Source organism: Bombyx mori, chromosome 7 (assembly GCF_030269925.1).
Source record: "Bombyx mori chromosome 7, ASM3026992v2".
NCBI lineage: Eukaryota > Metazoa > Arthropoda > Insecta > Lepidoptera > Bombycidae > Bombyx > Bombyx mori.
Genome location: NC_085113.1, coordinates 9,432,126 through 9,448,005, shown reverse-complemented (window position 1 = coordinate 9,448,005; position 15,880 = coordinate 9,432,126). Strand labels below are relative to the sequence as shown.

The following is a 15,880-nucleotide window of genomic DNA, read 5'->3' as shown; positions in this document are numbered from 1 at the left end:
ATCACAAGCGCTAATGGATCAAGATATTTGTACCGTGCTACAAAATTATCTACATCAAACAAGATTTTTTAAATCAGTGTTAAAGTTTATGTGTAAGAAATTATGATTTTTGTTGTTAAAAACAAGGATTCATAACGCAAAGGATTCATAACGCAAACGTGTTGTAATACTGTTAATTTTGATGTTACATTTCATTAGTGTCTACTGATATAATTTCAGCATAATAACTATAGTACTTTTTAATGTTTTGAAGATTATCATTTGCTTTGTGTGTGTAATAAAAGAAAAAGAAAAAAATTATTATGTTTACATAAAAAAGTATTCGCTTATGTATCGAACACGAAATATGGGGAAGACTTTTATATATGTACGATATAATTTGTCATCAGCAACGTCCCATTACCGAATTCCGGTAGGGAAATATTTTTGTATTTGACGTAGTTTACTAGAGGTCAATGTATTCTTCGTGCTTTTTTTTTATATTACAAACCATACAACTTTATTTAATATGTTTAGTTAGAACGTAACATGCCAAATTAATTAATAAAATGTTTCTGTTTTGGCTTGATTGAGCACGACACTCTTGTAACTTTTAATAGAAGTAGCACCGCACCAACTTTACGAAATATTTATTCAGCTAAAATACAATTAACGCTTTCCGAAAACAAAAGCGAATTAATAAACTTTTTTCACTTATTACTGGTTCACGTCGCTAAATTAAAATTTTCGAATTTCGAATTTATAATATCGCGTTAGCGTCATGAAAATGGCGCGTGCCGAACACGGCGCGACGCTCCCGTCGACTGTGTGCCGTTTCGTTTCGGCCGTCTGCCAAAGAATCCATTCCTGAAAAGATATTTATGTGGATATGACCATTTACCCGCCGACTGTCAGTATTATTATTTTTAAATTAAAGTACGATTGACAGAAATACTATAACGATTTTGTGTTTCATAACGATACCGAATGAGAGTGATTTCGAAATTTGTTATAATCGCGCTCGTGTGTAGCGTAAGTGTATTGTGTGTGTGTAATGTAGACCAGACTTGACATTACTGAAAACAAAAATAGTTGATCAATTGTTACATTCAACATCCTTTATACACTACAATAATATTGAAGCAACTTTTAGGTTATTTAATTTAAGCGGCGCACGTGCATGAATGTTTCTGTCGCTTGTTGAAATCGGTAATAATAGAGGCCAAACTGATGTCTTGTGATTAATGAAAAAAATATTTAACACTCTTTCTGCACGTTTTTGTTAATGTGGATATAAAAAACTAGTTTTAATACTATAATATAGTAGGTTATTTACGTTAATTTAAACTGAAAAAAATTAATAAAAAATATACAGTTTACCCGCCCATTTAAAATTTTAACAAGCTCCATCCCGCGAACTAGACAGCGAGCTATAAATTTATTTCATAACACGAGAACTTTATCTCATAACCGGAAGTCGTTTGTATGGAACCACGTAAAATAAAAAAATCAAGGTTCGTTCACATACGACGTGAGGATATTATACGATTTTTTTTTTAATTACAGTGTTTTTTTTTACAAATGGGATGACAAGCTTACGGTCTACTCAATAAATATTTGTTTTGCCTTTAGGGGTAAATACGGTAAACAAGAAGCCATCCAGCTGATCGTGAATGAGTACAGTTGCTCATGAACTTCAGCAATACTGCATAACGTCTACGTGTTTATCGCTAAGTGCCCGTAGTTATCACGGGAATGCCGCTATCTAAGACATTACGTCATTACCTTCGACGGAGCCCATGAAGACGTGAAGTCCTCTTACTTTTCGAACCGGAATGCATCATTCCTTCGCAACAGAAATATACAGAATTGTGGTAGGTACTTATCCGTGTGGATTCACATTACGTTCTTCGATCAGCAATTAACGTTTATTGATAAATGCTCTGGCCTTTGTTTTTATTTTACAATTTAATTCATTTATCCTTCGAATGAAGTCATTTGTAAACTCGTCACAGATTCGTATTTACTTAGAACAATGGTACATACATCCAGACCTGAGTGTTTTTATTAAAAAATTATTACTACGATGGGTGGAAGTGCTCAAGTACCATCTGGCATTAACTGGTCACCGGAGCCCATAGACATCAACAACATAAGTGCCGCAACGCAGCTAGAGGCATGAGTTCTAAGTTTCAGTTTTTAGAACAGCTGCCCCACCCTTCAAACCTTACATACATTACTGATTCGCGGCAAAAATAGGCAGGGTGGAATGTCACCTCAATTATAGATGCAAAAGACAATGCAAATAGTGCATCATTAAATAAAAAATAATAACAAGAATAATTGAAAAGTCATATGATAAATAACTAAAATAACCAGGTCAAAATAAGTTCAAATAGGTGACAAAGTTCTGAAGAATTTGTGAATAAGAGTACAATTAGTTCGTTAAAATTGGTCGTAATTTCATTAGATTTTGATTAAAGTTTTTTTTTGTATTGAGAAATAATTCACTCTTTAACTGATATACTTCGGTCGTCTATTGAACATTTGCAAAAATACATACTTAGATAAGCCCATTAGGGAGGCAACACAGATATTGGGGGTTATCTGTGGGAGGCAACGACGAATATATTAACACATAATTTTGACTGTCTCGGTTATGCAGCGTCTCTAATTGCTCTAGACCAAAGATCGCGAGTTAAATTCTCACATCGGGCAAACATTCCTTCGTTTTCTATTTATTAATTTGGGTGTTTAATATCTATGCATATATTTAAAGGTATATAAGTATAAGTCTCTGGTTACCGTACGGGGCATCATAGTCTGAGGGAAACCGTCTTTTTTTTCTTTTTTTATTGCTTAGTTGGAAGGACGAGCTCACAGCCCACCTGGTGTTAAGTGGTTACTGGAGCCCATAGACATCTAAAACGTTAATGCGACACCCACCTTGAGACATAACTTCTAAGGTCTCAGTACAATTACAACGGCTGCCCCACCCATCAAACCGAAATGCATTACTGCTTCACGGCAGAAATAGGTAGGGCGGTGCGAACTCAAGATGTCCTACCACCAGTAATTACGCAAATCATAATTTTGCGGGTTTGATTTTTATTACACGATGTTATTCCTTCATCGTGGAAGTCAATCGTGAGCATTTATTAAGTACGTATTTCATTACAAAAATTGGTACTCGCCTGGGATTCGAACATCGTTGCATCGTCGACGTCTTATCCTTTAGGCCACGACAACTTCAAGCCTCAAGACTGTGCGACTTGTACTCCCGATTATTTTTTATTTTATTGATTAATATTATTATTCGCCGTATTAACCGAACACAGTTGTCTTATGAACAGACCTTCACGACTCCCAGACTGCAGTCCGCAAACTGCATCAATCTAATTCCGGGAATCGAAACATGGTTCATACAAAAACAAACCTAATTCCTAAGATCCACGAGCTTAATTCGTATTAAGCTTCGTGAATGAGAAATTAGGACACAAAGTATCCGACCCATTTGTGAATCGAGTTAGTGTTTTGAAATTGGCATTAGCAAATTAAGTTAGTTTTTAGTTTTATCTGCGTTCCATTTAGTTGATGAATCATAATCGGCCTAGTTTCAAGCTCAATTTGCTCCAAATTATGAAGTTTGATATTTTAACTATGTTTGCTTAATGGCGACTTCTGCCGTGAAGCAGAAATGCGGTCTGAGGTAAGGGTGGGGCAGCCGTTGCCCTATAAAACTGAAACTTAAATTTCGCAAGGTTACGTTATTGAGGCCTATGGGTTCCGCTAACCATTTAACACGAGAAGATGGCCCGTGAGACCGGCCATCCAATTAAGCTACAAAAAAAGAGATTTAATACTGCCGGATAAGTTTTATTCAGTTAAGCTCGCACGTCTAGTCCAAATTGGGGTAAGTAATGTTCACCAAGACTATTAAGCAATTGAACTATATTGCAAACAAGTACCGATTCTCAGTATCTCTGGCATACTATAAGTTTTAATGTAGATGACGTCATGACGATGACGTTAATTATTTTTAGATTATTAGTGAATATGCGCACGCTTCGCTCCCTTCCGAGCGTAACTGATCCCGAATCCTGATCACGTAGGAGCAAGTCGCCGTCGTCGCCCTAAGCACGTCCTTACGGATTCATCAGATCCAATAACTCTTGCATTAGATACCTTCAGCTCTAACACTAGGAGCAGGCTGAGGAACCCCGGTAACCGTACTCGTCGAACTCGACAAAGAGGTCGACGTGCAACCTAACCCATGCATCAGCTCGCTGAGTTTCTCGCCGGATCTTCTCAGTGGGTCGCGATTCCGATCCGGTAGTAGATTAATTCGTGAAGCAATTGCTTTTGAGTTGTTAGGTCTCCTTCGGAGGCGCTCGGGCAGTTGTTAGCAAATCCCACCCCTCCTGGCTGAGCCTTTGCTCGCCCACCTGTCCTGGTGAAGGTCTCCGGGCCACCAGTAATCTTTCAATCATAAAAAAAAAGCGTAACTGATATAGCCCCTGAGGCTACCAAAGAATGCGTAGCGGGAAAAAACCGCTTCGCTATGACTGGCAATTTTTGAGAAAAACATTGATTTCTTGTAACTATTCATTAGCCATCTATTTCACGTTGATGGTGCTATGACAAAAACCTTCCCTAGATCGACAACTGTACTAAGTTTCATCACAATCGAAGCGAAATGGTCGATTTTTTTAAATAGTTCCATAATCGATTATCGTGAACAGGTTCTAACCCTACCAATATATCTTATGTTTGGTTTGTGTTATCTGTACAGTACTATGTTTGGTTTGTGTTATCTGTACAGTACGGTAGCGTGAGTGTTGCCACAATTTCCCATAGACCACTCGAATTCTCGACGGATCTTCTCAGTGGGTCGAGATTCCGATGATAGACTCAGAGAAGCTCTGCTCTCGCTATGGCGGATTCTTTAGTTAGTTAGCAAATGCTTTCTGAACCCCGTGAGCTCACCCACCCCCACCAGTCAAGATGAACCAGAATAACCCCTCTAGGCAAAAAAGTCACAATATAAACGCATGTGTCTCTTGCAGAAAAACCCGACCCTTCATTGTGGAGTAAACTTTTATACGGACATATTCAGCTGTGTTTACTCGAAACTCGAAGCGCTGAACTAACCCACCACTCAACTGTATACAGTATGATGTTTAATAAGGAACATTATTTTATAGAAAATTCATTAAGAGATAGATTCGAAATTCATATAGACTGTACTATACGTGGTGCTGATTTTTTATCGGTAAAGCGGAGTTGTGTAATAAAAATAATTGTGAATTTGTGTTTCATTAAGTTTGAATGTGTATTAATGGTGGTCAATTAAGCGTTCTTCCCAAAAATCTGCTAGACTCAGTAAACTGCCATCATTTTAATAGGAGAACATTTCATTCTGATCTTGTTTATTTAGCAAAGTGTATGTTTGTAATAAGATTAATTGAAATAAAAACAAATTTCGACGCTGGCAACAATGGTATCGCAAGATTGCCACTGAAAAAAAGAAAAAGAAATAGAGTACATCTCGTTCGCACCAGTACAGTGACGTTCTTTATGTTCACATTTATTTTCTTATCTGATTTTTATATTTTTGCAAGGCCTTGGCTGAATTTTTTTATTTCAATTTTAATTTCATAATAACCCCGCTTTCATTAAAAAAACTAAATTTTGAGTCAACATCCTTAATGTGAACATAAATTGACGTTTACTCCCTACGCAGGAAGTTTAGTGGTTACACTATATCCGCTTCGGGGGATAAAAAGAATGGGCGAAATAGATTTTTACCTTTGTGCACTACGCGTATTTATTCTACCCTGCCCATTACGGCCGCAAAACATTTAATTTTTGCATTTCGGTTTTGAAGGCATTCTAACTTTTACATGTTCTGAGAGTCATAGCTTATTTTTTAAAGTTTTCATTAACACATTAAAAGCACATAAGATTTTCTTAATTTTACGTATTTTCCAAATTTTCGACTTTTAAACTTTTTTTTTTTTTTAAATGTATTATAAATAAGCCACATTGAGATCATTACAACACTATTGAAATGATAATAAGTTGCCGATACACAGAGCAAGTCTATGGACTAAATTGTGTAACCATCTATACTAATATTATAAAGAGGAAAGATTTGTTTGTTTGTTTGTTTCGAATAGGCTCCGAAACTACTGGACCGATTTGAAAAATTATTTTTCCATTAGAAGCCGACATTGTCCCTGATGAACATAGGCTACTTTTTTTAATTTTTTTTTATTTTTATTTTTTGGTTTCATGTGTGTTTTGATGTTTCCGAAGCGAAGCGAGGGCGGGTCGCTAGTATCGCTATATTTTGACGTTGACGCACGTGCGCATTCCCTACACAATAGCGAACAGCTGGCTGTAGCAAAATCGATTTTTTTAAACGAAAAATCGATTTCTTTTTATAGATGCATAATAGCACGTACACCCGAAAAAGTAGTATCAGATATTAGAACGTCGGTTACTACGATTAAATTATGTTTATTAACTTGCACTGCCTGGAATACGAATAAAATCCATACAATAATGAAGAATATGTATCTGCCTAGAATAAGCCCTTTCTCTCCGCGTAGGTACTGCAAAAGGTGGGGATTTGCCGGGAAATAAGGTAGCATAGTGCCGGAGAATAGTAAGTAGAATTCTCCTAATAAATATTATACCAACATAATGTGATCATTATTCGGTATTTACTAGTGGTAGAACGTGTTGATAGCCACAGTCTGGGTGTCTTGTTTATTCCTAGATCGATAATCACGCGTCCTGGCTTGAAGGAGGAAAACGCCAGAGATACACACCAGGACCCCGGTGCTATTCACAATAAACGCTAAATGGCATAAGCTATTGCCATTAAAATAAACGAAACATAGTTTCAATTATGCTATAAATGTGCAGTAGATTTCTAGAATATACGAGAACAATGGAAGATTCATTTAATTTCGTCAAAAAAAAAAACATTTCCAGTTTCATCAATCGTAAAACGTAATAGTACGTATTCGTATCTCATAAAATAATCGTTACAAAACAATTATAACAGACTATGCGATTATACGATAATCCTACAAAGAAACATTGTAATTGGCATCAGTCATTTCCTGTAGTATTGCAAAAAGGTATATTGTTAGTTCATGTCAGCCCTCGATGACCACGTTCCGTGTATCCGTATTCCGAATCAATACAAACAATGACAATTCATCGTCAATAGATCAACTACATTCTATTTATGAATTGTTTTTTGTTCGAGAACTTTTTATTATGAATGTTCGATTCAATGTCAATTTGATGTGGTTTGATAATCTCGATACGTTGATTTAAAAATGGCTACCATTTTAGCGGGAAAACTGAAGTATTCTATAGGTTATGTTTGTTTATTGTTTGGTGAATTTATAATTATCCTTTTTCTTCTGTTTCTTGCTCCTATCCCACATTAAGGTCGGTGCAGAATGTCCTCTTATCATGCCGCATAAGTGTTTACGACCAGCCACTTTGCCTAAACGTCAACTCTCTATAATTTATATCTCTAGTGGTATATTCAAATTCACTTTATAACTTTCCTTGAATGGCAAATCATGTAAAACGTGACCAACTGCAATGGATCTTCAGACTACTTCGTGATTAATGATTACGCTCCGTCAATCGCAAAGTATTGGTGTTATTACAAACTACCTTACTGGTGGCAGGACGTCTTGAGTCCGCACGGGTAGGCACCACCAATTTCTGCCGTGAAGCAGTAATGCGTTTCGGTTTGACGGGTGGGGCAGCTGTTGTAACTATACTGAGACCTTAGAACTCATATCTCAAGGTGGGTGGCGTCATTTACGTTGTAGATGTCTATGAGCTCCGGTAACAGTTGGGCCGTGAGCTCTTTTTACGTTTGAGAGATTACTGGTGACCCGGAGGCCTTTCCAGTTTCCCAGGGCAGGTGGGCGAGTAAGGGCTCAGCCAGGAGGGGTGGGATTTGCTAACAGTTACCTGAGCGCCTCCAAAGGAGACCTAACAACTCAAGAGTAGCTGCTTCGCGAATGAATCTACTACCGGATCGGAATCGCGATCCACTGAGAAGTTCCGGCGAGAAACTCAGTGGGCTGATGTTTAAGTTGCACGTCGAACTCTTTGGCGAGTTCCACGAGTACGGTTACCGGGGTCCCTACTCCTAGTGTTAGAGCTAAAGGTGTCTAATGCAAGGGTTATTGGATCTGATGGATCTGTAAGGACGTGGGCCGTGAGCTCGTCCACTCATCTAAGCAATAAATAAATAAAAACTACCCTCAAATGACAGTTCGAAGAGATTGCTATACTCAAAGATTCTGTATACAAACCTGTTCAAGTTATGGTTCATCACCATTGTATCTTTGGTGTGCTCCGGGCTGTAACCTGAAACAAACGGAGTTAATGTTTGAGAAATTTATAATATAAAAGTAGTAAGTACTTTAAGTGCAAAGGAGTTATTCGCACAAATTATTATCAAAAATAAAGTTAGAATGTATAAGTGATATGGTGGAGGAAATTAGCCGTAGTGGAAGTCGGTTTTCGATGTAATGATTATGTGACCAGGATTATACAGAGGATTCTGATGAAAATAGTTCTATGATATTTTTACTCCTAAATAAATCCAAGTATATGTAAAACATGGTCGTCATATTATAGATTATAATAAAGACCTGCAATGATATGGGAAAATTTGGTAGCCCAATGTATACTTTTACTATTATATACTTAATACGAACGGTGCACATATGATGTATTGCACATACATCATATGTGCACCGTGTCACCGTTCGTATTCGTACGGTGACCATTGTTTTGGTATTAAAAAACAGGACAAGGTGCAAAAAAAACCTATAAAAACTATTGATACGTTTGTTAACACGAGATTGGTTATTAAAAAACAATGGCCATATAGTATGGTATGGTAAAACAGGTCTTGTTTTACGCTCAAGATTCATCCAAAGTTAATGTACACATCATTGTTTTTTTTCTAAACGATAATACTATATATTTCCATACAAAAATTAAATTACAGTTTAATTTTAATTTCACTGAAAAACAGTACAAAACATTACAAATAAATAAAAACAGGATATTTATGCTTTAAAAAAAGACAGCTTCTTAAAAAACAGTACTGTCCTGCCAACACACATTACGAATGGTCACCGTATGTATGATGGACCAAAATGGCAAAAGAGGACATACTGTGGAACCCGCATAATATGGGATATAGGCAAGAAGAAAACTTCATACGTACGGTCAGCCATAGATACGCATGGATACCTTGTGAACTATAACCCTATTAGTTAAACCATTTCTGGCTTTCATCCCATCGCTACCAAACTTCATAGGATCACCCGCTAAGCCAATTCGAAGCTATCCAATAAATTCCGTTATCGGTCCAGCCCTTTCGAAGTCTATAGAGACCCTATACACACATCTACTTTTATTTATATAGAGGGACGCAGGAATCCGATAGAATAAAAATAAACAAGATGGCGTTGGCGAAACGGCATAAGTCTTGTGTATTTTTACCCTACCTAACCTTTCATTCTAGTCATATTATATCCCTACGTCATTAATTATTGTTTCGTTCGATTTTTAACTGTACTATCCATCAAGGTTTCTAACCCACTGTTCGTAAATATAAACAGGACTACTTATATACAGTAACTCCGACACTTTTATCGCGTGGCAACTGTAAATTCTGAAAAATATGGCCGATTTTTATATGAAGTTGCATTGCCAAGGTGGGCTCTGTGATATCACGTTGTAGTTTCTATGGGCTATAGACCCTACAATCAGACGTATTTTCGTAGCATCGGCAAGATCACTGCCCCAATAAACCAATATTGGGTAGTTGATTGATAACATCCGGAACATATAGACGCTTATCATACACGCGACCTCGTTTCCGGTACAAGAGATTTTGTATTGAATCTATTTAACATTCTATTGTCTTTACAATTTGTTTTGCATAGGTAACTAAGTCATACGGCCTATCATAAAACGGCAGGCAAAGGCTTAATGTTTTCGATGAGTTTTTTTTTAAATATATGTTTTTCTTAATCCATAAGCATGTCAACTTAAACAAATATGCTTGCCATGTTAATGGTATAATACGCTGTAGGTACTGCATTACATTAATTTTGAAATTAATATTGAATCTTGAAAAATTTGAAATTTATATGAAAATTAACATTAATCTTGAAATTCCAAATGAACAAGGAACACTCTTGTTCTGAATTTGTTATCGTATAATTGTAATATTGTCTAATTAGCATATATTTCTATCAGTCTCTAATATCTATAGCACAAGGAATCCTAGCCTGGTGCCAAAGAGCTATGTATCTATCTATCTCAGGCTATTTATTTATTTGGTGGCAAAAATTTGTCTGTATGCTCTAATCTCCCTGATTAGAGTTATTTTGAACGCTAATAACATTAACTGTACAGTATTTAATGATATTTCATATTCAATACAAATAATTGAAAACCAGCGACCAAAAAAAACTTATTTATTTAAGTATTTATACTTATTGTACACAAAAAAGAAAATACAATAAAAACATATTTAAAAGAATGTCTAAATACTATGTACAAAGGCGAGCTTAACTCATTCATGAGTTTTCTTCCAGCAGACCATTAGCAGAGTGAAATACGATGTATAAGAGGGGAAAAGTGTACAATATAAAAGGTATTAAAGCATGACTGTCAAACCAAGGTTTGAAAAAAATACAATGTTAAAGCGCGTATAAAAATTCAGGTTTGCGCTCATGTGAAATACATTCAAAACCGTAACAAAACCTAACCAGATAACGAGCGCTCGCCGCAGAGACCACACGAAGCCAATAAAAGGCCATTATGTTACACTTACGGTAGAGTCTGCCACCTGAAAGTTCAATGAACTCTCGTTTGAGCAAGCTGCTCCGTAAACAAATAAAGCGGATCGTTATTGAGTAACTGTTTTTACATTTATCCGGTGCTAAGCATTGACTCAGTTGTTGATAATTTAAAAGGTCCTAACTTTTTTATAATAAGGCAATTGGCTTCTTGCTATGCCGATATTGCCAGTGTCGAAAATCTTGAATTATTACAATACAGGCTTATCATACGTCATCTCTGCATTCACATACTTCTCTCGCATATCCTCTTTCATACAGTACATTTAAATCTTTTAGGTCGTCCTTTTTTTTTTCCTACCTAAGCTGGTAGCCTGGAGCGGCTATTCCAGCGTAACCGTGGCTAGTAGGTGAGCTCACGGGGCTTAAACCTGACGACGATGCTAACACGAACCCTAGCAAGAGCCGTGCTTCGCAGAATCTACCACCGGATCGGAAACGCGACCCACTGAGAAGATCCGGCGAGAAACTCAGTGGGCTGTGTCTGAGAGTTAATTTACTCGTCGAGCCCTTCGTCGCAAGCGACGGGTTCGACGAGAACGGTGACCGGTGCTTGAAGTACCTAGAAGCACCGTTAGTGGATCGGGAGGATCCGTAGGTCGTCCCCTATTACCGTCTACTTTCATACCCAGGATCTTTTTGACCACATGACCATACTCTCTTCACATAACATGCCCCCTACCACGATAGCCTTTCACTCTTGATTTTCTCTGTCACAGATAATATAGATCGTAACTCCAATAGTACTGTATCTATCTATCTATCTATCTATCTATATCGATCTGTTATCTTATTGAAAACTGCTTTCTTTCTTTCTTCTTTCTTATAAAAAAGGGTAATACATTTCTAATGAGTGCTTTTCCTTCAGGTTTCACGATTCGTAAGCATAATTAGAACTAGTTTTATAGTTTAATCTCCTGTTCTAACTATCATTATGTTGTTTTGGACGTTTTGTAAATTTCAGTTTTTATTTTTATTTTTCACGAACGAGTGATGAAAACTGCAACGGAAAACGCGAGCTTGTACTGTGAAAGTAGTTTTAATCAGTCCTGATGTACCTTGGAAACAATATCCAATTATATACGGCCGCTTTATTTCTTATATCAAAACCATTTGAAAAAAAATTTACAGGGATAGTAAAGTAAGATTTAAAAAATCAAGTTTGCTGTGTATAGCCTTATCAACTTAGCCGTAACTTGGTAAGATTCCTATAGATATCGATCGTTGATTTTAAATTATCAATTTTCAATAGTACGTATCTTAATCCACAGACACAGCCTACTGTGCTTCTCGCCGGATCTTCTCAGTGGGTCGCGTTTCCCATCCGGTGGTAGTTTCTGCGAAGCACTGCTCTTGCTAGGGCCAGTGTTAGCAACACCTCCGCTTTGAGCCCCGAGAGCTCACCCACACGCTAGAGTAACGCTGATATAGATTTTTCCTACCCATGCTGATAGTCTTGAGACGCTTCTCAAAAAAAAAGTAGGTATGCTAGTAAATGTTAAACGTTTACTAGGCACAATCAATCATGTTCGCATTGTAACTTTGTGAGGTCAAAGTCCGCCATCATCTGCCTCACTCATTCTGTTTCGAGTACTCTGCATTACCGTACGCACACGTGAATAAAGCGGCTAATTAACACCATTGTAATAAATAGTTTAAACAGACCATATTTTTAAGAACTGGAAACTGATTTATCGTTATTGTAAAGAGATATGTTTTTCTTATACCTTCTCCACGAATCGACGGACTAAATTTAGCCTGTCTCGCGTAGGATGTGTTTATTAATGTTTAAGACTTATTACATTCTTATAGCTTTTATTTGTTCACGTACTACCACTTCGTCGGTGATTACAGAGTCTCTACAGCCATTATTCTCAAAGTGGATAGCAGTATTGAAGCTAAAGAAGACTACTGAGAGTAGCAAAGATTATCCACAGTCTCTAGTAACGATAAATACAAATAAGTTTGTACCTAATATTTAGATCGGGGCTGTCCAAACTACATACCTTTGCTGGCTAATTAAATTTACTATAAAAGCTGGGGGCCTGCAAAAAAAAAATTCAGTTTTCAAGTTTAAAAAAAAAAGGGTAGGCAATAAACACTTTCCGGGAATTCCCCCAATAATAGTAAATGATAGCTTCGCTTTTAAATGATGACATGGGAATGGAATGTTACAAGAATAAAAAGATAAATTATACCAAATATTGATTACATGTTTTGACAAAGAATTCTATTAACCAAACTATTTATATCCAAAACTATTTTCTGAATAAAACATACGTGGCGGGCCACATGAAAAATAGCCTTGATTTAGAAGATTAACTTACATTTGTGGAGAGACACCTTAAAGAAGCCTTGTTTATTATCATTATAGACAGATTAGCATATGAATATGATAGTAGTTACGGTAGGTCCTGAACGTCAGCAATTATAGGAAGACCGTTGCGATGGTTAAAGCGAATCTTGTTTTCTTCGTTTTCTCCACCTTATCTCACTCGGTGGGGTCGGCACAGCTAATTTTTCCCTTCCATTCTCTTCTATCAGCCGTCATATCAACATTCACTCCCCTCTCTCTCATATCGTCATTCACACACTCTATCCACGTCTTCTTCGGTCGACCTCTTCCCCCTCTACCTTGAACTACCATTTCTATATATCTCCTAGTCACACGCATCTTCTCTCTACGCATCTCATGTCCATACCACGCTTCGCACCCAAAGTGAATCTTGTTAATAAATCGCAAAAGGATATGCAGTGTTGAATGTTTATTTATGTCTAAATAAGGAACGAAGGGGAATATATTTAGCGCTTCAAATGAGGTGGGCAGTTGGCGCCGGGCGCAATAAATATACTCATGGCTTTGTGATTTTGCTTTAGTGAAGAGATGTCTGTGTTGACCGTACTTACTATATTTGTCTGAATCTTTGGTGTGATTACTATATGAAGGTTAGAAATATGAAGCATTATCTCAGTGTATTAAAGAGTTTTCGCTGAAAGGGAGCGAATTAAGATGGCGCCATAGTAGCAAGTGGAAGGATTTAAGAAACAGCGCCATAAACTGTTACCTTAACTGGAGTGATGCTAACACTGACCTTAGCAAGAGCAGTGCTTCTGAGAATCTACCAAACACTACTCTGAAATAGCCTCTCAAGGCTATCAGCTTAGGTAGGAAAAACAACAACCACACTTCACTTCAATCCAGCTCCACTCGGTTACGCTGGCATATCCTCTCAAGGCTACCAGCTTAAGTAGAAAAAAAGAAGCCTCATATCATTTCCATTCCAATAATAACTTGCTGTTTACAGATGGACACTTTTTCAACTTGTCCCCTATCCAAGATGGTGTTCCTTACCTCTACACTTCATAGTTTACTAGACTTTAATAGTCGACGTATAACAAACAACTCAGTCGTCCGTGGCCACGAAAACTGTAGTGTTCGAAACGTTCAAAATATTATAACAACAATTAAAGATTAAAATTTATTACTGGAAATTTGATTAAAACTACCTACTTAATCTCGCGTTTTCTAGTTTCCTTCTAATACTTAATATAAAAAAATTATGTTGAGATGAATTAGTACCTGCTACACTGTTTTACTTGTATACTACATACATACTTTTAACTGTTATTTTTTTTGACGTGACAACGTCTTATAATTCGATGGAGCCGGCTGCACGCACGAAAAATCATGACTCATGCGGCGTCACCTCGCTCTGAGGCGTTCCATTTAAGGCTTGAAGTGCAAGCGAGAGCGCGCAAAGAGCGACAAAGAGGCACAATCGGCCTCCGCGTTCGGCAGCGTTCGAAATCTGTCTCTCTCCTACTTGAGTGAGCGATGCATCCGCGTGGACAGCTGCTATACAATAATACATTTACATGTTTTCGTCAAGTATGAAGTTCAGTGAAAAGTGAATGTGGTGTCAAGTGTTTATAGCAACGATAATTGAAAAATGAAACCATTCCATCAGTATTTTCTTATGACGTTGTCACGTTCAACTATCGTCAGTAAACCGACTTTACAGACGACCGATTTTTTTTCATAAACTTTCATGCACGTTTGACAAATTAATTTTGTTTATCATTTTTTATGATCGGCTCCGAGAACGAGTCCGTAAAACACTAAATTATCGACAGGTACAAAGCCGGACTTCCATTATTTCAGCTTTTCAAATTCAACAATCAAATTCGATGTACCTACGACTTAATAAAAATATCTATGCAACGATTTTGTCTTCCCAGAACAATGAGATAATTATCATGAGAAGTAAATGATATGCAATATTACGGACGTTAAACGTTTAAAAAAAAGATGAGAAAGTTTTAATAAAATTTTAACTCTCAAGAAGTTTTTTTGTTTAAAAACTGTGTTACCGAAGACCTAAATAAATAAATGGTATTTTTCTAATTAAATTATAGGCTTATGACAACCGTGAAAATATTTCAACTATTATTAAGCCCCGTTTAGTTGCATTAATAATTTGTTATTATATAGTTTAGTCTAGAGGTCGTGACCCCTAAAATCGATTTTTGCAAAACTTGTTCCTTGTGCCATTAATATAGTTATGAGGAACCTCGTTCGGATGTTTTTGGCGGGAAATCGAGGAGCGAATTTGTATGAATTGTTTTATTTGTCAATTTAGGGTTTCTTCGGGTTTAAGGCTGTAACAATACTGGCTTATTGGTTAATAATGCTAAGCTGTTTTTTAGCATCTGTGAAAGTATACAAACGTAAGTGAAACATACGCGCAGAACGTGACTTCTCTCTCTTTCAAAAAATCCAATGCATTCGCAGTAAAGAACCATTTTACTGAGGTTTTATTTCATCCCATCACAGCTGATTAAGAGTCTCAAATACACCAATTTCATCTCATTTCGCTACATATCGTTTTTCCAATAACAGAATATATTGTATATATTTAATAATTGAAGATTTTTATAAACTCTACGCTTGCAACAATGACATCGCAAGAAAT

At 36.8% G+C, this 15,880-nt stretch overlaps 1 protein-coding gene and 1 long non-coding RNA gene across 16 annotated transcripts in view; one reads left to right on the top strand and one right to left on the bottom strand.

Moving 5' to 3' along the window:
* LOC101738587 (tight junction protein ZO-2) overlaps positions 1–15,880 on the bottom strand; it is a 128,503-nt gene that overhangs the window by 94,064 nt on the left and 18,559 nt on the right. For 14 of the 15 annotated variants that reach the window (XM_012694830.3, XM_021351408.2, XM_012694831.3 and 11 more), the window contains exon 2: positions 8,337–8,391. In XM_012694830.3, the coding sequence (XP_012550284.1) occupies positions 8,337–8,391 (55 nt within the window). Of the gene's footprint in view, positions 1–700; positions 832–8,336; positions 8,392–15,880 lie in introns of those variants that run through there. The other variant, XM_012694834.4, reaches the window with a different exon arrangement.
* On the top strand, positions 750–5,286 carry LOC134199168 (uncharacterized). Its single transcript, XR_009973535.1, has 3 exons — positions 750–1,011; positions 1,612–1,853; positions 5,046–5,286. It is a non-coding gene; the product is annotated as an uncharacterized LOC134199168 (long non-coding RNA).